Below are 17,216 nucleotides of genomic sequence, written 5' to 3' on the forward strand. Positions count from 1 at the left end.
TTTAAAAAAAATATTTATTTGTATGAAATGAATGATTTATAGAATGGAAACAGAAATTTGTAAAGTTTAGGTTTTTTATTATATTAAACATAAATTATTAATGTTATAATTAAATTAAATAAAAAATGTTGTTGTGATTAAAGAAAACTGAAAAAGTTTCGATAAATATTGTTTATATTTATAATAATAAATATACAAAGTTAATTTTTTTTTAATATTTAATTATTTATAAAAAAATAGATTTATTTATTTTAAATGAATATTAATATTTTTTTAGATTGGACAAAAATTATTAATGTTGTCACTTGAAAAGATTAAAAAAGATGTTTTTTTAATTTTTTTTATAAGATTTAATTGTTTATAAGAAAAAATAAATATATTTAAAATGAATATTTTTTACAAGTGAAAATAGAAATTTGTAATTTGTAGATTTTTTAAAAAGTAATTGATATTTTAGGAGTGCTATTTTTAATTGATATTTTAATTATAAAAGTAGAAAGTAATTATTTATTTAAAAATAAATTGTTTATGAAACAGATTTAAAAAAATTTATTTTGACAGAATGGAATTCAAAATTTTAAAAATATTTTTATAGGGTTTTTATTTTTGTAAATTAAACATAATATATTAATGTTATAATTAAAAACATTATAAAAATCTTGTAGTAATTAAAAGAAACAGTAAAAATTTAGAGTAGAAATATGATTTTCACTTAATTTTTTTTAATTTGTATTTCACATAAATTATTGGTGTTAGAATTAAATATTAAAAAAAGGTATAGTAATTTAAAAAGTCAGAAAAAATTTACATAAGAAATTTGAATTTGTAATAATAATTGTAGATAGTTATTAGTGTTTAAAAATTAAATTGTTTATAAGAAATAATATTTTATTTGTAAATAATATTTTTACAGAATCCAAATAAAATTTGATAATCTGTAGTTTATATTATTTTAGATTGTACATAAATTATTAGAAAATAAATTTATGTATTTAAAATGAATATTTTAGAAGTAGAAATAGAAATTTTAGGTTTTTATTTTATTTTATTTGTTTATATTTATTTGTTGTTTGATTAAATTATGTTATTGAATGATATAGTAACTTTTATTAATTTTTTTATTAAAATTAATTAAAAGTACGTTTTAGGGTAACTGTATTGGTGTACTTCGATAACCGCGTTCGGTATGAATTCGGAAAGAAATTATGACGAGACAGAGATGATACACTTTGAGGAAACAGTTGCAATTTATGACGATCTTGTTGCGGCGAACATGAATTTAATTTCATAAATCGAGGAACAAATAAAAAAAAATAATCAAGGTGCATCAGTCATGATTCTTTGTATGATTGCTTTTGGATTGAAATTGTTACGCACAATGCCTACTACAAGCAACTGTATCAGTGATTCCCAACCACAAAAAGAGCGCCGCAGACAAGAATTGATGGAGTACTTGGTTCACACTGAACAATCTCGTCACATTATTCGCATGAGAACGAAAGCTTTCATTAAATTATGTGAACGAATACGGGGAACTGGACTTGTTAAAGATGCATATCGATCAACCGTGGAAGAACAAGTAGTGAAATTTCTGCACATTATTGGGCATAATGTGAAGAATCGAAGTGTGTCATTCTTTTTCCATCGGTCTGGAGAAACAGTTTCCTGTCACTTTCATAATGTTTTGAGTGCAATTTTAAGGTTGGAGGGGGAATTCTTAATTCAACCAAATGGAACGGTTGTAGAACCACACATCCTTAACAACAGTCGATTTTTCCCCTACTTTAAGGTTTGTTGATAATAACATTACTTGAAATTATGTGTAATGTCTTCTTTAGTTTGTGGTTAATTAAAGTTATGAATTTTTGTTTACATTAGGATTATTTAGGGGCCATAGATGGGAGTCATGTACGTGCTGATGCGCCTCGTTTTCGAGGGAGAAAAGATTGGCCAACCCAAAACATATTTGCAGCCTGTGACTTTGACATGAAGTTCACATATGTCTTAGCCGGTTGGGAAGGAATTGCCTCCGATTCAAGGATATTGAAAGATGCTTTGGTACGAGGCGATCCTTTGGTTATTCCAGAAGGTTAGTTATAGGGGATTGGGTGTGCAGAAGAATTAAAAGGTTGTACTAATATATACTAACCCAACTTTCCACAATCTTTGTAGGAAAATAATATCTTGGTGATGCAGGTTTTATATTAAAACGAAATATAATAACACCTTATCGCGGGGTGAGATACCATTTGAAAGAATATTCGCGAAGAGGGCCACAAAATGCAAAAGAGTTGTTTAATCATCGACATTCATCACTTAGGAACGTAATTGAGAGAACCTTTGGGGTGCTTAAAAAACGTTTTCCAATTATAGCCAGTGGGACTGAGTGGATACTATGACAAAAATTGTTTTAGCTTGTTGTATTGTGCATAACTTTCTACGTGGGATCGACAATGATGAGTTTTTGCTTGAAGAAGTAGATAATAAATTGTAAGAACAAGATGTCCAACCAAGCACCACCCATGCTCGTGAACATGATTACAGGATAGGGTGTGATATTAGCAAACGAAATGTGGCAAGATTATGTAAACAATTAATTTCATGAAATAATATATTTTCTACCATTTTTCAATGTTTGCCATCCTAACTTTATTTAAGTTAATTAGATGGATCGTGGAAAAAATGTGGCTTCAAATTCATCAGGTTCTTATCGAGAGTTCACCAAGTGAACGGCGGAGATGGACCTAATTTTGCTCAATGCAATGATTGACGAGGTACGAAAAGGGTGTAGAATTGATGGTAGCTGGACCACTCAAGGATACACTAACATAGTTATAGCTTTAAATTAACTTAAATAAAAAATAATTTTTAATTAATAAAATATTAAATAATAAAATTATACTTTAATTTAAAATTATAATTAACTAAAATATGAAATAGGATTAATCATTATTTATTCTTTTTTTATATAAAGAGTAAAATTGTAATCTTACAAACTTTACTATTCAAAATAATTTATAATATTCTTACAACTATCACATCACTCACAAATTTCAATAAACTTTCCTCACACATCCACTCTAACATACCCCAATCCAAACAATCTCAATTTTCTTCACACTTCCACTCCCACTCACCCTCAATTTTCCACTCCCCATACCCTCTAATCCAAACACATCCTTAAAAAAAAATACAAAATTTTTGTGATAAAAAAGCTTTCAGTGGAATTTTATGATTAAGTACTAACCCTTCAGTAAAGTTTTTTCACGAACATTTTCTGAATTTTTTTAACTTGTTCATTTACTTTATAAATTTTAAGTTTATTTTTTTTTCTTCTAGGTTAAATTTTGGATATATCTACTTAAGTCATCAACAAATAAAAAGGAAAGCTAAGTTGATAGAGGGACTTGTGGAGGAAAAAAATTCATGAAGATAATTTCCAAGCACTTGGTTTAGGATTCTCCACACACTTTCACACATGTTATTCTGACCTGAAACTTCTGTATATATTTTTTTATCGTTTATGTTCTCAATCATTCTGAATTTTCATGTCATAACTGCATACTATATATATGTCAACTAAAGAAAACCAATAAAAAATAAAAATTGATAATAATTCACAAAATAAAAAAGTATATTATTTGAAGTATCTATTCAATATATAGCCCAACATAAGATTACTCATTAGAAGTTGTCTTTTGACATGCAAACTCATTTCATATATATATTCACAAAATAAATGACTCAATATTTTATCCTCTTAGGCAAAGAAATTAAAACTAACTTTAAGCTACATGGGGAATAGAGTACAAAGTTAGTGCACCCTCTTTTCACCTTTTCCTATGGAGTGTTCATTCATGTGAATTTACAAAATTAACCTTGGAGTTTTTAAAAATTCCAAAGCTAGTGCATATCATCCCCATTTCTTCTCTGCATTTTCAGGAACACTGATGAGAGCAAGAATCGATGGTGAGATTTTTCCGACGAGGGGTAGTTGGATGTTTTTGGAAGCATGGTTCATAGAAGAAGGTAAGTCTATTTTTTATTTTATTTTAGAATTGGTAATCCATTTGTGGAAATAATGATTCCGAAATGAGATGGGGAAGGAATTATATTTCAGAACGAAGGAATTACATGCATATTATATTCTATTCTGAAAAAGACAATCCATAACCTCTTTTTTGAAATGACAGTCGATAACCATTTCGAAATACCAGAACAATTTTTTAAATTCCGGATTTACCACTCCTATTATGAAATTTATAAATTTTGGATTTACCAGAGAAAGAATATATATTATATACAAGTAGTAGAAATTTATAAATTTTGGATTTACCGGAGAGAGAATATATATTATATACAAGTAGGAGCTAAATTTCCTATCTAGCACTATTTACACTTTTATTTCTCTAACTAACATTTTTTGTTTTTATTTTTATATCTAACATTCTTTTGTTTTTATTTTTCTATCTAGCACTCTTTTATTTTTTATTTCCTTATCTAACACCATTTCAAAAATAAATAAATAAATAATAAATTATAATTTTTTTATAATTTTAATTTTAAATGTATTAAAAAAATAAGTATTTTTAATGTTTAAAATAGTTAAAAATATAATTAACGAATAAATAAATGAGTTTTTAAAAAACAAAAATAAAAAATATTTAATTTAAAAATATTTTTTTTAAGAATAAAGAAAATAAGAAATTAAACTTTACAACAACATAAAAATTAAATCTATAAACATAAATTAGTATTTATTTTTATTATTATTCATGATGTAATCATGTTAATTTTAAGTAAAAAATACAGGATATAATTATAAAAAATACAGGACATAATTATAAAAAAATCAAATTCAGTTAGTATAGTTAGTATTAATTAATAGTGGACACATAAATAATATTGGAATCTCTATCCTAAATGTAAAATTCTAAAAAAAAACTAATGCAAATGTTACACTAATGCTTAAAAATGAGAAGAAAAAATACAAAAATAAATAAGTATAGAAAATAAAAACAACAATAATAAAATAAAATAAAAAATAATGGCAGAAAAAAATAATAACTAAACATATATAAGATATAAAATAAAGACAAAACAAAATAAGATAAATATACAAGATATAAAAATAAATAAAAATCTAAACAAGATAAAAATAAGAGATATAAAATGATATTAAATAAGTAGATGTTGATCATAAAAAGAAAAATAAGTGAAAGATGATCATTGATTTAATATTTTCTTCAATGGTACATTAAATAGTTTGTGCGAAATGAAACATAACATAATTAATGACGAGAATTGCACAATCCAATAATGTTGGAACATGTTCTTTTTGTGTGTCCTGGTGTTTGACAATATGAACATTTTTTTGTTCGATCATGTTGTTCTCTTATGTTTATATCAGTCCTTATTCAACTTGACTTAGGTCTCCCCTTTGAAATTATTTTCATGTCAGGACTTGGGCATAATATTTGACCAGTGTATGCAGGTCAATATTCTTCATTTTTTAGTTCCATCAAATAGTCTTTAGTAACATGAAATATCTGTTGCAATGTTGTTCTTTTTATTTTCTATATTTATTAATTTTTACATTTTTTTTTTATTTTTTTATTTTTAAGCATTAAGTGTAACAATTGCATTAGTTTTTTTTGGGATTTTGCATTTAGGTAGATATACACTTCAATATTACTTGTGCGTTCAATATTAATTAATACTAATTGATTTTAATTTTTTTATAATTATGTCTTGTATTTTTTACTTGAAATTAACATGATTACATTATCAATAATAATAAAAATAAATATTAATTTATGTTTATAGATTCAACTTTTATGTTGTTATAGAGTTTAATCTTTTATTTTCTTCATTCTTAAAAAAAATTTAAACTAAACATTTTTAAGTTATTACTTTTTTATTTTTATTTTATAAAAATTCATTTATTTATTCATTAATTATATTTCTAACTATTTTAAACATTAAAAATACTTATTTTTTAATATATTCAAAATTAAAATTATAAAAAAAATTAATATATTCTTTTTTATTTATTTTTAAAATGGTGCTAGATAGAAAAATAAAAAATAAAATGGTATTAGATAGGGAAATAAAAACAAAAGGATGCTAAATAGGAAAATAAAAACAAAAGGATGTTAGATAGGGAAATAAAAGTGTAAATTGTGGTAGTTAAGGAATTGAGCCACAAGTAGTACATTTATTCTAGGTTTAACTAAAAAGAGAAAAAAATCAATAATTAAATATAAAATAAAAGTTATTTACTTCTACTAAAAAAAATTATTAAATATAAAATAAAGGTTATTTATCTCTATTAAGAGAAACAATAACTGATAATCAAAGAGAAATTGATAACTAAAGAAAAACAACTGATAGTTAGAAATTTTTTTCAATAAATTCTCAATTAATATTAAAATTCTTCAATAATTATAACTCTGGTATCTTGTACTTTAATAATTTCAAAAGTAAAAAGATGTGTTCTAGAAAAGGTATTATTGAAAGATTTTTTTTGCCATCTGGATTCATATTTCAGAAACACCTTTTACACGCTAAACACTCCCTATTCGAGAGCCATACAAAACTTTCAAGGATAATTTGGATATTTCGAAAAATATAATGGTATAGAAGAAAAATGTAGGGTGCTAGAAGAAACACCCTTACCTCTGCCTATAAGTCAAACCCTCCATTGCATGGCCATGTAACTTAAAGTTGGTTTTAGTGTGCTCACTCCAATTTTGCCACTTGACCACAATGCCCATGTCCAAAGGAAGGCCTTACAGGAGGAGGAGGAACTTGAGCAGGTGTCCCTCTTCATCTGCTGCAACACAGACTCCATTGCCACCCGACCCAGATAAGGTTTGCTCGTGTTGTTCGTTGTTACCTACGATGCACAAAATGTGTTTTTTTTTTATTTGATACATGTCCGGCACTATAATTGTAATTCTGCAATTTTTTTTTCTGGACTCAGTCCTTTTTTTTTGTAAATCTAAATTAAGAACATGTTTCCTGGAGATTTCAGAAAACAAGCAAAATTATAAACCATTGTTATGATAAATTACTTTTTATTATTTATAAATAAGAATTGTACTATGAATCTCATTCTTTGTTGAAATCATCGGGACAATTTTCATTTTGTTTCATCAATAGACAATGCTTCCCTGCTTCTATATTTTTTACATGCATACATTATATGTCTTGAAGCTTAATTGGATTTTAGTAATCTTTCTAAAAGCATGGGTGTTGTATCCAAGAGAATCAATATATACTACATGGTGACGTGATACACATAAATTTTGTGAAGGGTTTGGTTGATGAATAGTTTGAAAATTGTGTTGAAAGTGCAGGGAAATAGGGAAGTGGGGGAAGAGAGTAGTGTAGTTGCTGCACAGGGTCGGAGTCCTGATCTGCAGACACTTTTTAGGAGGTTCTGGAAGGTGGCAGCTCCTTACTGGAATTCAGATGACAAGGTGCAAGCAAGGTTGCAGCTTGCTGGCGTTTTTGCTCTCACTTTGGTTACTACTGGAATCAGTGTTGGCTTCAATTTCTTGGGGAGAGACTTCTTCAATGCACTTGCCAGTAAGGTCATGTCTATATGTGGACGTAGCTGATTTTGTTTATCTTCCATTTACCATCTATCTGGTCATATAATGTTTGCTTGTATTTGAATTTGAGATTTTGTTTTACTTTTTACTTTAGTATGTAGTGGCAACAAGAAACTGAACTGTTTTAAGTTTATTAATGCAAGACAAGGATCAAGAGCAATTCACGAAGCAACTACTGTACTACTTGGTTGGCTTTGCTGGAGGAATCCCGGTGAGCACATTGCTGCACTTTCTTAGGTATATCTCTGCTATACTTTGCTTTAGTTCTTAGAGCAATGTGTAATGTCATCTGATCTAGTGTCTTAGTTGGAAAGAAAAGAGTGAAAATGAGGACTAGATGTGAATTTGGAAGTTACACCTTTTCATGTTTTGGGCTTTATCTGTCATATGAGGACTTAGACAATAGACATCAGAATTGTATTCCTCTTTTGATCCTTTTGGAAGTAGTTTCCTTTCTTAATTGTGTTGCAGCTTTTCTTCTTAATCATTAATTGATATTGAAATGAATGAACTTTTGAATTTAATAAAATCACATGCCCGATTCTTGTTGCTTTGTCATAACCATTTTCAAATCTTCTGAACATGTTTCTAACCTTGCTCATCACTACATTGCAGTTTTTTGTATTGAGAGATTATGCAAAAGAAACTCTTTCCTTGAGATGGAGGTCTTGGATGACAAGCTATTACATGGATCGCTATCTGAAGAATCAAACTTTCTATAAAATTCAGTCACAGTCAATTATTGATAATCCAGACCAGCGAATTGTTGATGATATAAGTTCTTTCACTAGAACATCCCTTGCTTTCTCTCTAACACTCTTTAATGCTGCTGTAGACTTAATCTCATTCAGTAATATCTTGTATGGAATCTATCCTCCACTTTTTGTTCTTCTTCTTGTATACTCGATAGGTGGGACAACTATCAGTGTTTTACTTGGAAGGGTAATGACTATTTCTTTGATAGTTCAAATTGTGATGGTAAACTACCACCTGTCTCCCTAATAACAAAAAGTTCCCTTTTTACTAACTGGGAAGTTGTGAAAATATTAGGGACTGGTGAATTTAAATTTCCTGCAAGAGAAAAAGGAAGCAGACTTTCGTTATGGGCTTGTACGTGTACGGGAAAATGCTGAATCAATTGCTTTCTATAGTGGTGAAGAAAGCGAAATGCAACTTCTTCTGCAGCGCTTCAAAAGCGCTTATGAAAATCTGACTGTGAGATATTTCTTCTTTGTGCTTACCTTTTTTTTCACTTTGAAAACTAATTTTGTACATTATATTGCCAGTATCTATGTTCAAGTTAATTGATTTCTTGAGTTTTACTGCATATACTGCTAGATTTGTATAATCAACATAAAGTGAGCAGCCTTTAAATGCTGCTCTGTCTGTTTTCTTTTTCTTGATTGAAAAACTAGATTTATATATTTATTAACTTGAACATATTTGAAAGCTATATAGCCATGTTCACTGACTAGATTTGTGAATTAAGAAACTTCATCAAATACCAATCTAACCTTGTTGCAGCATCACTTTGGTTTTCTTTATTGAGTTATGTAATGCAGTTTTATCCTCTACCTTGTCATAACATAATGATGCATGGTGTTACTTATTATTTTTTACAGCAATTGTTGATGGCTTCTAGAAATCTGGAGTTCTTCACCAGTGGCTACCGCTATATAATTCAAGTTCTTCCTGCTGCTGTTGTTGCCCCCATGTATTTCTCAGGAAAAATCGGCTTTGGTGTCATCAATCAGTCACGTTCTGCTTTTAATCATATCCTTGCCGACTTTTCTCTTGTTGTATACCAGTTTCAATCTATAAGTGCTTTTTCTGCTGTTATTAATCGGTTAGGTACAATATTTTTCCCTTATCATTCCTATCAGTTTTTAATATGTGCTAATCTGTGAAAGATAATGAGCATGAGTGACTGAGTTATGAATTATACTCTGTACAAAAAAAGGGGATCCATTTTGATAATCTGTGCTTATGTTGGCATAAACACAAATAATAGGTCCCAAAGAAAAAAAGAAGGTATTACAATGTTTTAAAGATGTTATTTTGTAAGTTAACCAACCTTAACTTATTCATGTTACTTTCCGCCTTCCCTCTTTCCTTTCTTTTTTCTCTCTTTCAACATTTTCTGCACTGCAGTTCATATTGCAAGTAGTTATACTCTCCAGTCTGTGATATTTATCTGTCCCACCTGTTGTCTTATATATGCTTGGCAGGCTAGCTTTGTTGCTTTTAATGTAATGAGCTACTGACTAATATGCATTGCATTGCATGCGCAGGTGAGTTTGATGATGTTTTGGACAGAAGCAGCTCTAACTCTCCCTCTGATACTTTGGAAGACATACAAATTATATACAAATATTTTAGAAGTTCATCTGCATTGGAATCTAATGGATCCACTCCACTAGAAAAATACGCAACATTACTAGAGATAGAAGATTTGACTCTGAATACACCAAATGCATCTACACTTGTTAGAGACTTGTCACTGATGATCAAGGAAAAAGATAATTTACTGGTAAGACATCCATTGGCCCCTCACTTACCGACAACATATTAAGAAGTTAGGTTTGTAATTTTATGTTCACAAGACCATAGGATTATACAAATGCTCTTCTTAATATAGCCAAATGAACAGGTTATTGGACCAAGTGGAAGTGGTAAGACTTCTCTCTTAAGGGCTTTGGCTGGTCTGTGGAAAACTGGAACTGGAAAGATTACATACTATGTAAAAGGTGGAGAATATCCTGAACAACTCATTTGTTTAGATGTGAATGCTCCAGTAAATAATGCTCCTGACACATATGAAGCAGATGGAAAATCCGTAAGCAGAATTTTTTTCCTTCCACAAAGACCATATATGGTTTTGGGTACTCTTCGTCAACAATTACTTTATCCAACTTGGGTCGATGATGTAGTTCCTATGTCAGATAAACAAACAAGTATGTGATTTCTAGTTTCTTTTCCCCCCATGCTTAAATATTTTACTTTTATTTCTTATGCAAACTCATTTTTTTAATTAAAAATGGAAGTCTTTTATTGTTCTCTATCTGTCTCGTGTCATGGGCTCAATTGTAATTTTTGGAGTTGTGAGTCTAACAGAGATAATGCTCAAATGTTGATTTATTTCTTCAGCAGGAATACTAAAAACGCCCTTGTAGTTTTTTGTAGCAGCCTGACATGATTTATAAAAGAAATGATTAATTTAATAGGAAATATGATATTATTTGATTGTTACACATAAGTATTATTACTAAAGTTCTTTAAGCTTGCAACTCTAAAGAGACTTTTAGAATAATTGATATATTTTTTTGCAGACTCTGCCTTCAGAAGATAATATAATAAGCAAGCCTAACCAACAGCTTTTGAATCTTCATCCTATTAAAGAAACAACTCTTGAAAAATGAATTTTCATTGCCCTCAGTGAAATGAATCTGTAGCAGTCTAGAATCTTGAAAACGTTTTTAGTTGAATGTTAGCTGTTAGTCAGACAGTTTGATCTTGGTTGTGATCTGAAAAATTAATCCCTTTTTTTTAGGATCATCAACCCAGGTTACAGAGTTCTTATGTATGTGTTTTCCTTTCATGTAGAGTCCTGACTTTATAATCAAGTGAACAAATACAATCAAAATTATCAATTTTGAGCATTGATTTGTAAGGTGCAACAGGTTCTATCTGCATAACAATTGTTACCACGTTGTTATGAATGAGCTGATTTGATCAGATGATGCTGAAAATAGACACTTTTATTTAATGTGATTAAATAGAAAAATCCCTGTTATTGTTTAGTAGTTTGGCTGAAATTGTTTAAGCTTTGCTGATTGAGTGTTAAAAATTGTTATGCAGATGTGCTTCCTTTCTTGTCAAACTTGACAAACTCTGATAACACAATTGATAAGCCTATGAAGCCAACAACAGATGAACTGATAAAGGTATTAGAGGATGTGCGCCTTGGAGATTTATTGGCTCGTTTCAGTTTAGATTCCACACTTGAATGGTCTAGTGTCCTTTCTTTGGGAGAACAGCAACGTCTTGCATTTGCCCGTCTTTTGCTTTCAAAGCCTCAATTGGCTTTACTAGATGAAGCTACAAGTGCACTTGATGAGGCCAATGAGGTACTGTTGAATTCCTAAGTACATATAATAATCTATGGATATTTGATTCGAAACATATGCCTAAATAGAAAAATACATACCCCTCAAGTAAAAAAAGAAAAAAGCAGGAGCTTTTACCACATTCTCACTCTTGCCTCACTTGACAGTGACATATTATTTCTGATACATGAGCTTTTACTCTTTTCCCTGCAAAAAGAAAAATTTGTGCATATGCAGACAATGTTTGCAGTATAAGAATTTGAATAGTTATATCTTGTCTTCTTTTAAGTTCTTATACTCTTAACTAATTTAAGTGTTCTTATATTTTTGTACGGAAATTCTTTCTAGTATAAATGTGTGATTTATGTTAATTTAGGCATCCATTTTGTTGTATCAGTGACAATGATAATATATACAAATTTTGAGTGTATTGTTTTGACTCCTCCAAAATTATTGGTTAAGATGTGCAAGTGCTGGCTTTTGCTTACAGGTTCATTTGTATCAAAAGATTGCAGCAGCAAACATAACATATGTCAGTGTTGGCCACCGGTCATCCTTGTATGATTACCACAACAGGATCTTACGCATATCTACATATGATTCTAACGATGAACAACTAAATTGGTGCATTGGAGCTACTAGGCCTAATTCCTATCTAAAATTTACAAATCTCTGATTGCATGGGGCTTCAGAATTTCTTGCAATGTGCTACTTACCATCTGAAGAGACACATGGTTCAATTTCTTTGAGCAATAATTTTGACATATATGATGCTAATCTATAGATTTTCCCCTGCTACAGCATGTTAGAATCACTCCATTTTCTAATATGATCTATTAAAAATGTTATTGATTTAATTTCATTACTTTAGAACAAGTTCAAGCTTGGTCGTGCCATTTCGGTTGCACTTGCGCAGGGTAAGATTAAAGATAGAAACAAGAACACAATTTTTAAACTGGTTGGATTCTTCTTGATTTACACAGTTCAATACAATTAGTCTAAAATGGATTGTTTCACTGTTCTTGAAAATTCAACATAGTTACATACACACCAAGTAATATGTAGCACATTCAAGAATATAATTTTGTTTAAAATCTATCACAAAAGTAGTAAGAGTGGAGATCTATTACACCAAGACACCAGTTCTAAGTGTGAAAATTAAACAATGAATGATGCCATGAGTTAGAAAGATATAACGTGAATGTAACTGTTTTCAAGAATTAACTTGTTCCAAAATATTTAACTTATTGATGAAACACAAAAGGTATTTTAGAGAGAGACAATTTTTTATATCATGTGATTTTGTAGTTTTAATTTTTATTTGTTTGATTTTAAAAACACCACTACAACAAATAGTGCATTAGGCAACCACATAAAATTGGACATAAAAATCGGGACTTAAAAGTTTAGGCAACTTGTTTATGAGTCGTGGTCTAGGTGAATGCCGTTTGTAATAGACAACTGTTTTTAAAAATGTAATAATTTTAAAAGAGTTGTTTAAAGTATTGACAAAGAATAAATATTCTTATTTATGTCTTTAAACCCAACATTACATAATTAATGTTACATATCTCCAAGTGAGGAAAATATTTTGTACATAGACCAAAATAAATATAATTGAGAGTCCATAATAATATTATATATAGATGTGTTGAAAGTACATAATAAAAAAATTTGTCTTGAAGGATAATGATAAGGATTAAACCTTCATAACTAAACCTACAAACTTGGTTAATAAAAATATCATATACTATTTCTTTATTACATAAGAATAATTTCACTATTATTTAAGATTGTCTTCTGTAAAACGTACAAAAAATATAGTATTAAATGTTCTAAACATCTTATAAATACAATGAAGTACACACAATACTTTCAATCTCTACAGGTTCACCAACTATTCTAATCTCCCTAAGTACACAGTTATAATCCCCCCGAGATCAAAGACTTCTCAATATAATGAGAAAACAAGGCTCACTATGTATACTTCAGTGAATGATTTACAATGATCCAATTCTAACATGTTGCTCTCTATTAGTAAATAAAATTTTTTAAGCACAATTCTAAACACAACTTTACACTGTTTTTCTTTACACATTGTTGTGTTTTTCACACGTTGCAACTTTAGGATTTCTTCAAATCTTCATGTAGTAGTTGGACGCTCAATATAGAAATTGTTGCTATAAATGATCTTTGCATTAAGGCTTTTCAAAAACATTTTTTTATCTTCCTCAAATATGAATGTTGGCACTTGAATCTTCATAACTTCAATATTTGCTCAATCTGCCATGTTGTCCTTCATCTTTAATGTGTTAGACGTTGTATATGGAAACTTTTGTTCTTGTGTAATTTGTGCTTTTCAAATCTTATAAAACATTTCAAAATATTTCTTTAATCGTATTTAATGTGAACATTGAGGCTTGAATTACTTTTTTCTTTGGATATTTTATTTTTGGTTCTATTCATCATTTCTACGTGTTAGATGCTCAATATGGAAATGTTTGCTTCTGTATGATCTTCATGTCTTTAAGTTGTATTTGAATTTCAAATACTTTCTTCATTTATATGAACTCTGTTCTTGATTGTCTCTGAACTTGGATATATCCAATTATGCACTATTCATCTTCTCTTGTGTGTTAGATGCTTATTCATCTTCTCTTATGTGTTAGACGCTGAATTGGGAAACTTCAGGTATGTGATTTCTTCTCTTGAATCTTCTTCAAAGAACTTCACTTTGTGTATTCCTTTGTTCAAATTCTCTCGATGTTGCTTGACTCTTGATTGATGCAAATCTCATTTGTCAGCTTCATTATTCTCCTATCAGACACCGAGAAACTTTACTTTCGACTTTATGCACGTCTTGAACTCCCTTTGATAGTTCATAGGAACAAATCAAGTATCAATGAACAATATAATTTACAATTTAAATCATGGATGTCACTGAAAAATATCTTTCAATATTTGTTTTCAGATATTTCACAGTTAATTCTTCGTTCAAAAGCTTTAGAAAGTTTGAAGCATAATTACTTTTAATATGGATATTAGCCCATTAATTATATATCGAAAAATATTTTATATACAAATAATTTAATTCTATTTTTCGAAAGCTTCATAGTCACGTACTATTTATTTAAATCCTTTCTAAAACATTTAATCCAATAATCTTATTTGAAAATAATGTTTTCTATAATTTAGAAATGTCAAATAAGATTTGGAAAACGTACACACGGTGTTATAAAATATTCTAAGAATATAAAGATCAAATATGGAAACTTCTCTGTTGTCGTGTTTCGTCTAACACTTGGACAATGCTTATATTGTCTGATAAGTAAGTTCCAATCTTATGCTTGTGAACTTGTGCATCTAATTTGTGTTGTCCAAGGGGTTTCATTTGATATTTTATTTTAAAGAGTTATCAACACTAATATTGTCTTATTTAATTATTCTTAACTACATCATTTGATCCTTCATCTGATGTGTTGTTTCTACGAGCTTCGTCTGATACATCCTTTGTTATACGAGAGCTTCGTCTTATGTGATGTTTTTACATGCACAACACTATTTTCTTTTAATCTTCTATTTGAATATCTTATTCATTTAAAGAATGAACTTGAAGACTAGATGAATGTGTATCATTATTTCATCTAATAACTTTTATCTTGTTGTATCATCTATAGATTCTTGCTCTTTTACTCTTATTGTTTTTTGTCTAACTTGTTCTACACATGAGTAAACTTTGTCATATCATAATACACCTTTTAGTATTTGTTATCATCAAAACATATAAATGATCATATGAGATCGTCTGATGGGTATTAGTTTGTCTAACTAAAACTAAAACTATAAGTCAAATAAACAATCATACAACATTATCAGAGTATTTATCAATATATGCACAAGTGGAATCAAGTATTTATTGTAAATAAATCCTTTATTTATTTTAAAAAAATTATTACAATTAATGTTTTCAAAACAACAAGAAAAACTTAAAGAAAAATTATTCAAAGACAAGAAAACTTCAAAAATAGAAACAACAAAACACCTTCGAACCAAAAACATCACTGTTACGGAGGACGAGAAGAATGACTAAAAAAGCAACAAGGACAGTTTGGCACTAACATGTTGAAACACTGGTTAATTTTTTGTGCCCATCCAAAGAAAGCTTCATAATAGAACACTGTTTGTGTTCAATCAGAGAACTAAGAGAAAGAGAGAGAGTGATTAAATTTTATATAGATCTTTAAATGATTAACTTTTTTTAGCAAGCTTCAACATGATCAACTTTACACAACTTATACATCTTAGCCAAAAGTAGTTGTTTGAGAAAAAAATACTTGTTTTATTAGTCAGGAGTGATTGTTGTTCAAAGAATACTTATAAGTGACCATGAGCATAAGGAATACTCAATTAAGCTAGGAGTTGGCTGGTTAAGAGCGACTACGAGTATAAAAAATACTCACTATGTACTTCGTAACAATAGTTCGTCCAGTAAAACTTCATGATTTGTTTGAGAACTGGACGTAGTCTATGTGGTCAGACAAACTAGTATAAAAAATACCTTTTGCATTTTATCTTTCTATTATCTTTGTATATTGTACTTTAATTACTATACATACTAACTTGGGAAGGATAACTATTGTGAGAATGTGCTTTGAAAACATTTTGTTCAGGACAATAAGTCAAATCATAAATCTGCGTTTGTTGTAGTTCATGAGACGCAAACGTCATTAAGTGACATATTGAGCAAACAAAATCATAATATAAATACTCATAATCAGACAATATTCACAAAATATTTAAAAATAATTAAAACACTATTCAATCATCTTTTCTTATGTTTTTTTTTTCTATTTTCACAATTTCGATGTTTGATTGAAAATAAGTTAACTAGACCGGTTGTAGCGTGGAAGGATTATAAAGAAACATAGGGTGGTATTATTTTCTAGAAAAAATGTGTATAGCTAGAAAAAGAGATGTGGTGATGGGTGAGGAAATCCTTAAAGAAATCTTAGTAATTAAAGTCATTTTCTTCATGTGGTTGTTTTTCCTGCAAGTTAGAATGTGCATATATACATGGATAAGTTGTTTATGTCTTTTTGCTTTTCATACTACTTTTTCTATTTTGAACGAGCTTTCTAGAACATAATTTTGGGAACAAACTTTCTAAAATATATACAAGACCTTTTAAAATAAATTTTCTTAAACAAGTTTTTCAGAATACACTAAATGAGTGACAATTGCTTCCTGCACCATATCACTGCACCCGATTTCAGCAGAAAAGACGAAACTGTCCTTAAATTTTTTTTCCGAAATATGTGTTCTGGATTTTTTTTTCCAGAACGAAATTTTATATTACGAATTTTTTTATCCAGAATGGATTTTTCATTTTTGTTTCTGGATTTTCATTTTCAAAACACAATAATTTCTTTTCTGGATTTTTTTCCGAAATGTATTATTTTTCAATTCTGGATTTTTTTGTTCGAAATAGAAT

The 17,216-nt window shown here is 29.0% G+C and overlaps 2 protein-coding genes across 8 annotated transcripts; both read left to right on the plus strand.

Annotated features, from left to right (window-relative positions):
* Nucleotides 1–1,378: 1,378 nt before the first annotated feature.
* On the plus strand, nucleotides 1,379–2,094 carry LOC137836157 (uncharacterized). Its single transcript, XM_068645013.1, has 2 exons — nucleotides 1,379–1,789; nucleotides 1,879–2,094. The coding sequence occupies exons 1-2, from the start codon at nucleotides 1,379–1,381 to the stop codon at nucleotides 2,092–2,094; spliced, it is 627 nt and encodes a 208-aa protein (XP_068501114.1).
* Nucleotides 2,095–6,695: 4,601 nt separating this feature from the next.
* Nucleotides 6,696–12,587, plus strand: LOC137834944 (ABC transporter D family member 2, chloroplastic-like). Of its 7 annotated transcripts, none has more exons than XM_068643196.1 (10): nucleotides 6,696–6,873; nucleotides 7,362–7,598; nucleotides 7,768–7,830; nucleotides 8,235–8,561; nucleotides 8,670–8,834; nucleotides 9,242–9,470; nucleotides 9,911–10,149; nucleotides 10,270–10,573; nucleotides 11,478–11,746; nucleotides 12,216–12,587. In XM_068643196.1, exons 1-10 carry the CDS (start codon nucleotides 6,769–6,771, stop codon nucleotides 12,399–12,401), a joined length of 2,124 nt encoding a protein of 707 aa, XP_068499297.1. In that variant the 5' UTR covers nucleotides 6,696–6,768; the 3' UTR covers nucleotides 12,402–12,587. The 7 variants fall into 7 exon arrangements, with proteins under 7 accessions (XP_068499297.1, XP_068499296.1, XP_068499301.1 ...); XM_068643195.1 differs by having other exon boundaries at nucleotides 6,697–6,873; nucleotides 7,362–7,593; nucleotides 7,763–7,830; XM_068643200.1 differs by having other exon boundaries at nucleotides 6,720–6,873; nucleotides 7,362–7,593; nucleotides 7,749–7,830; nucleotides 8,235–8,597.
* Nucleotides 12,588–17,216: the final 4,629 nt, after the last annotated feature.

This window comes from Phaseolus vulgaris, chromosome 5 (genome assembly GCF_000499845.2).
Source record: "Phaseolus vulgaris cultivar G19833 chromosome 5, P. vulgaris v2.0, whole genome shotgun sequence".
Taxonomy (NCBI): Eukaryota; Viridiplantae; Streptophyta; class Magnoliopsida; order Fabales; family Fabaceae; genus Phaseolus; species Phaseolus vulgaris.

Excerpts from the sequence above, each read along its gene's own strand:
- LOC137836157 (XM_068645013.1), top strand. The coding sequence starts at position 1,379 with ATGCCTACTACAAGCAACTGTATCAGTGATTCCCAACCACAAAAAGAG. Across the intron at positions 1,790-1,878 it reads GATTTTTCCCCTACTTTAAG|GATTATTTAGGGGCCATAGA; the intron begins GTTTGTTGATAA and ends TGTTTACATTAG.
- LOC137834944 (XM_068643196.1), top strand. The coding sequence starts at position 6,769 with ATGCCCATGTCCAAAGGAAGGCCTTACAGGAGGAGGAGGAACTTGAGC. Across the intron at positions 7,599-7,767 it reads TCAATGCACTTGCCAGTAAG|GATCAAGAGCAATTCACGAA; the intron begins GTCATGTCTATA and ends ATGCAAGACAAG. Across the intron at positions 8,835-9,241 it reads GCGCTTATGAAAATCTGACT|CAATTGTTGATGGCTTCTAG; the intron begins GTGAGATATTTC and ends TATTTTTTACAG.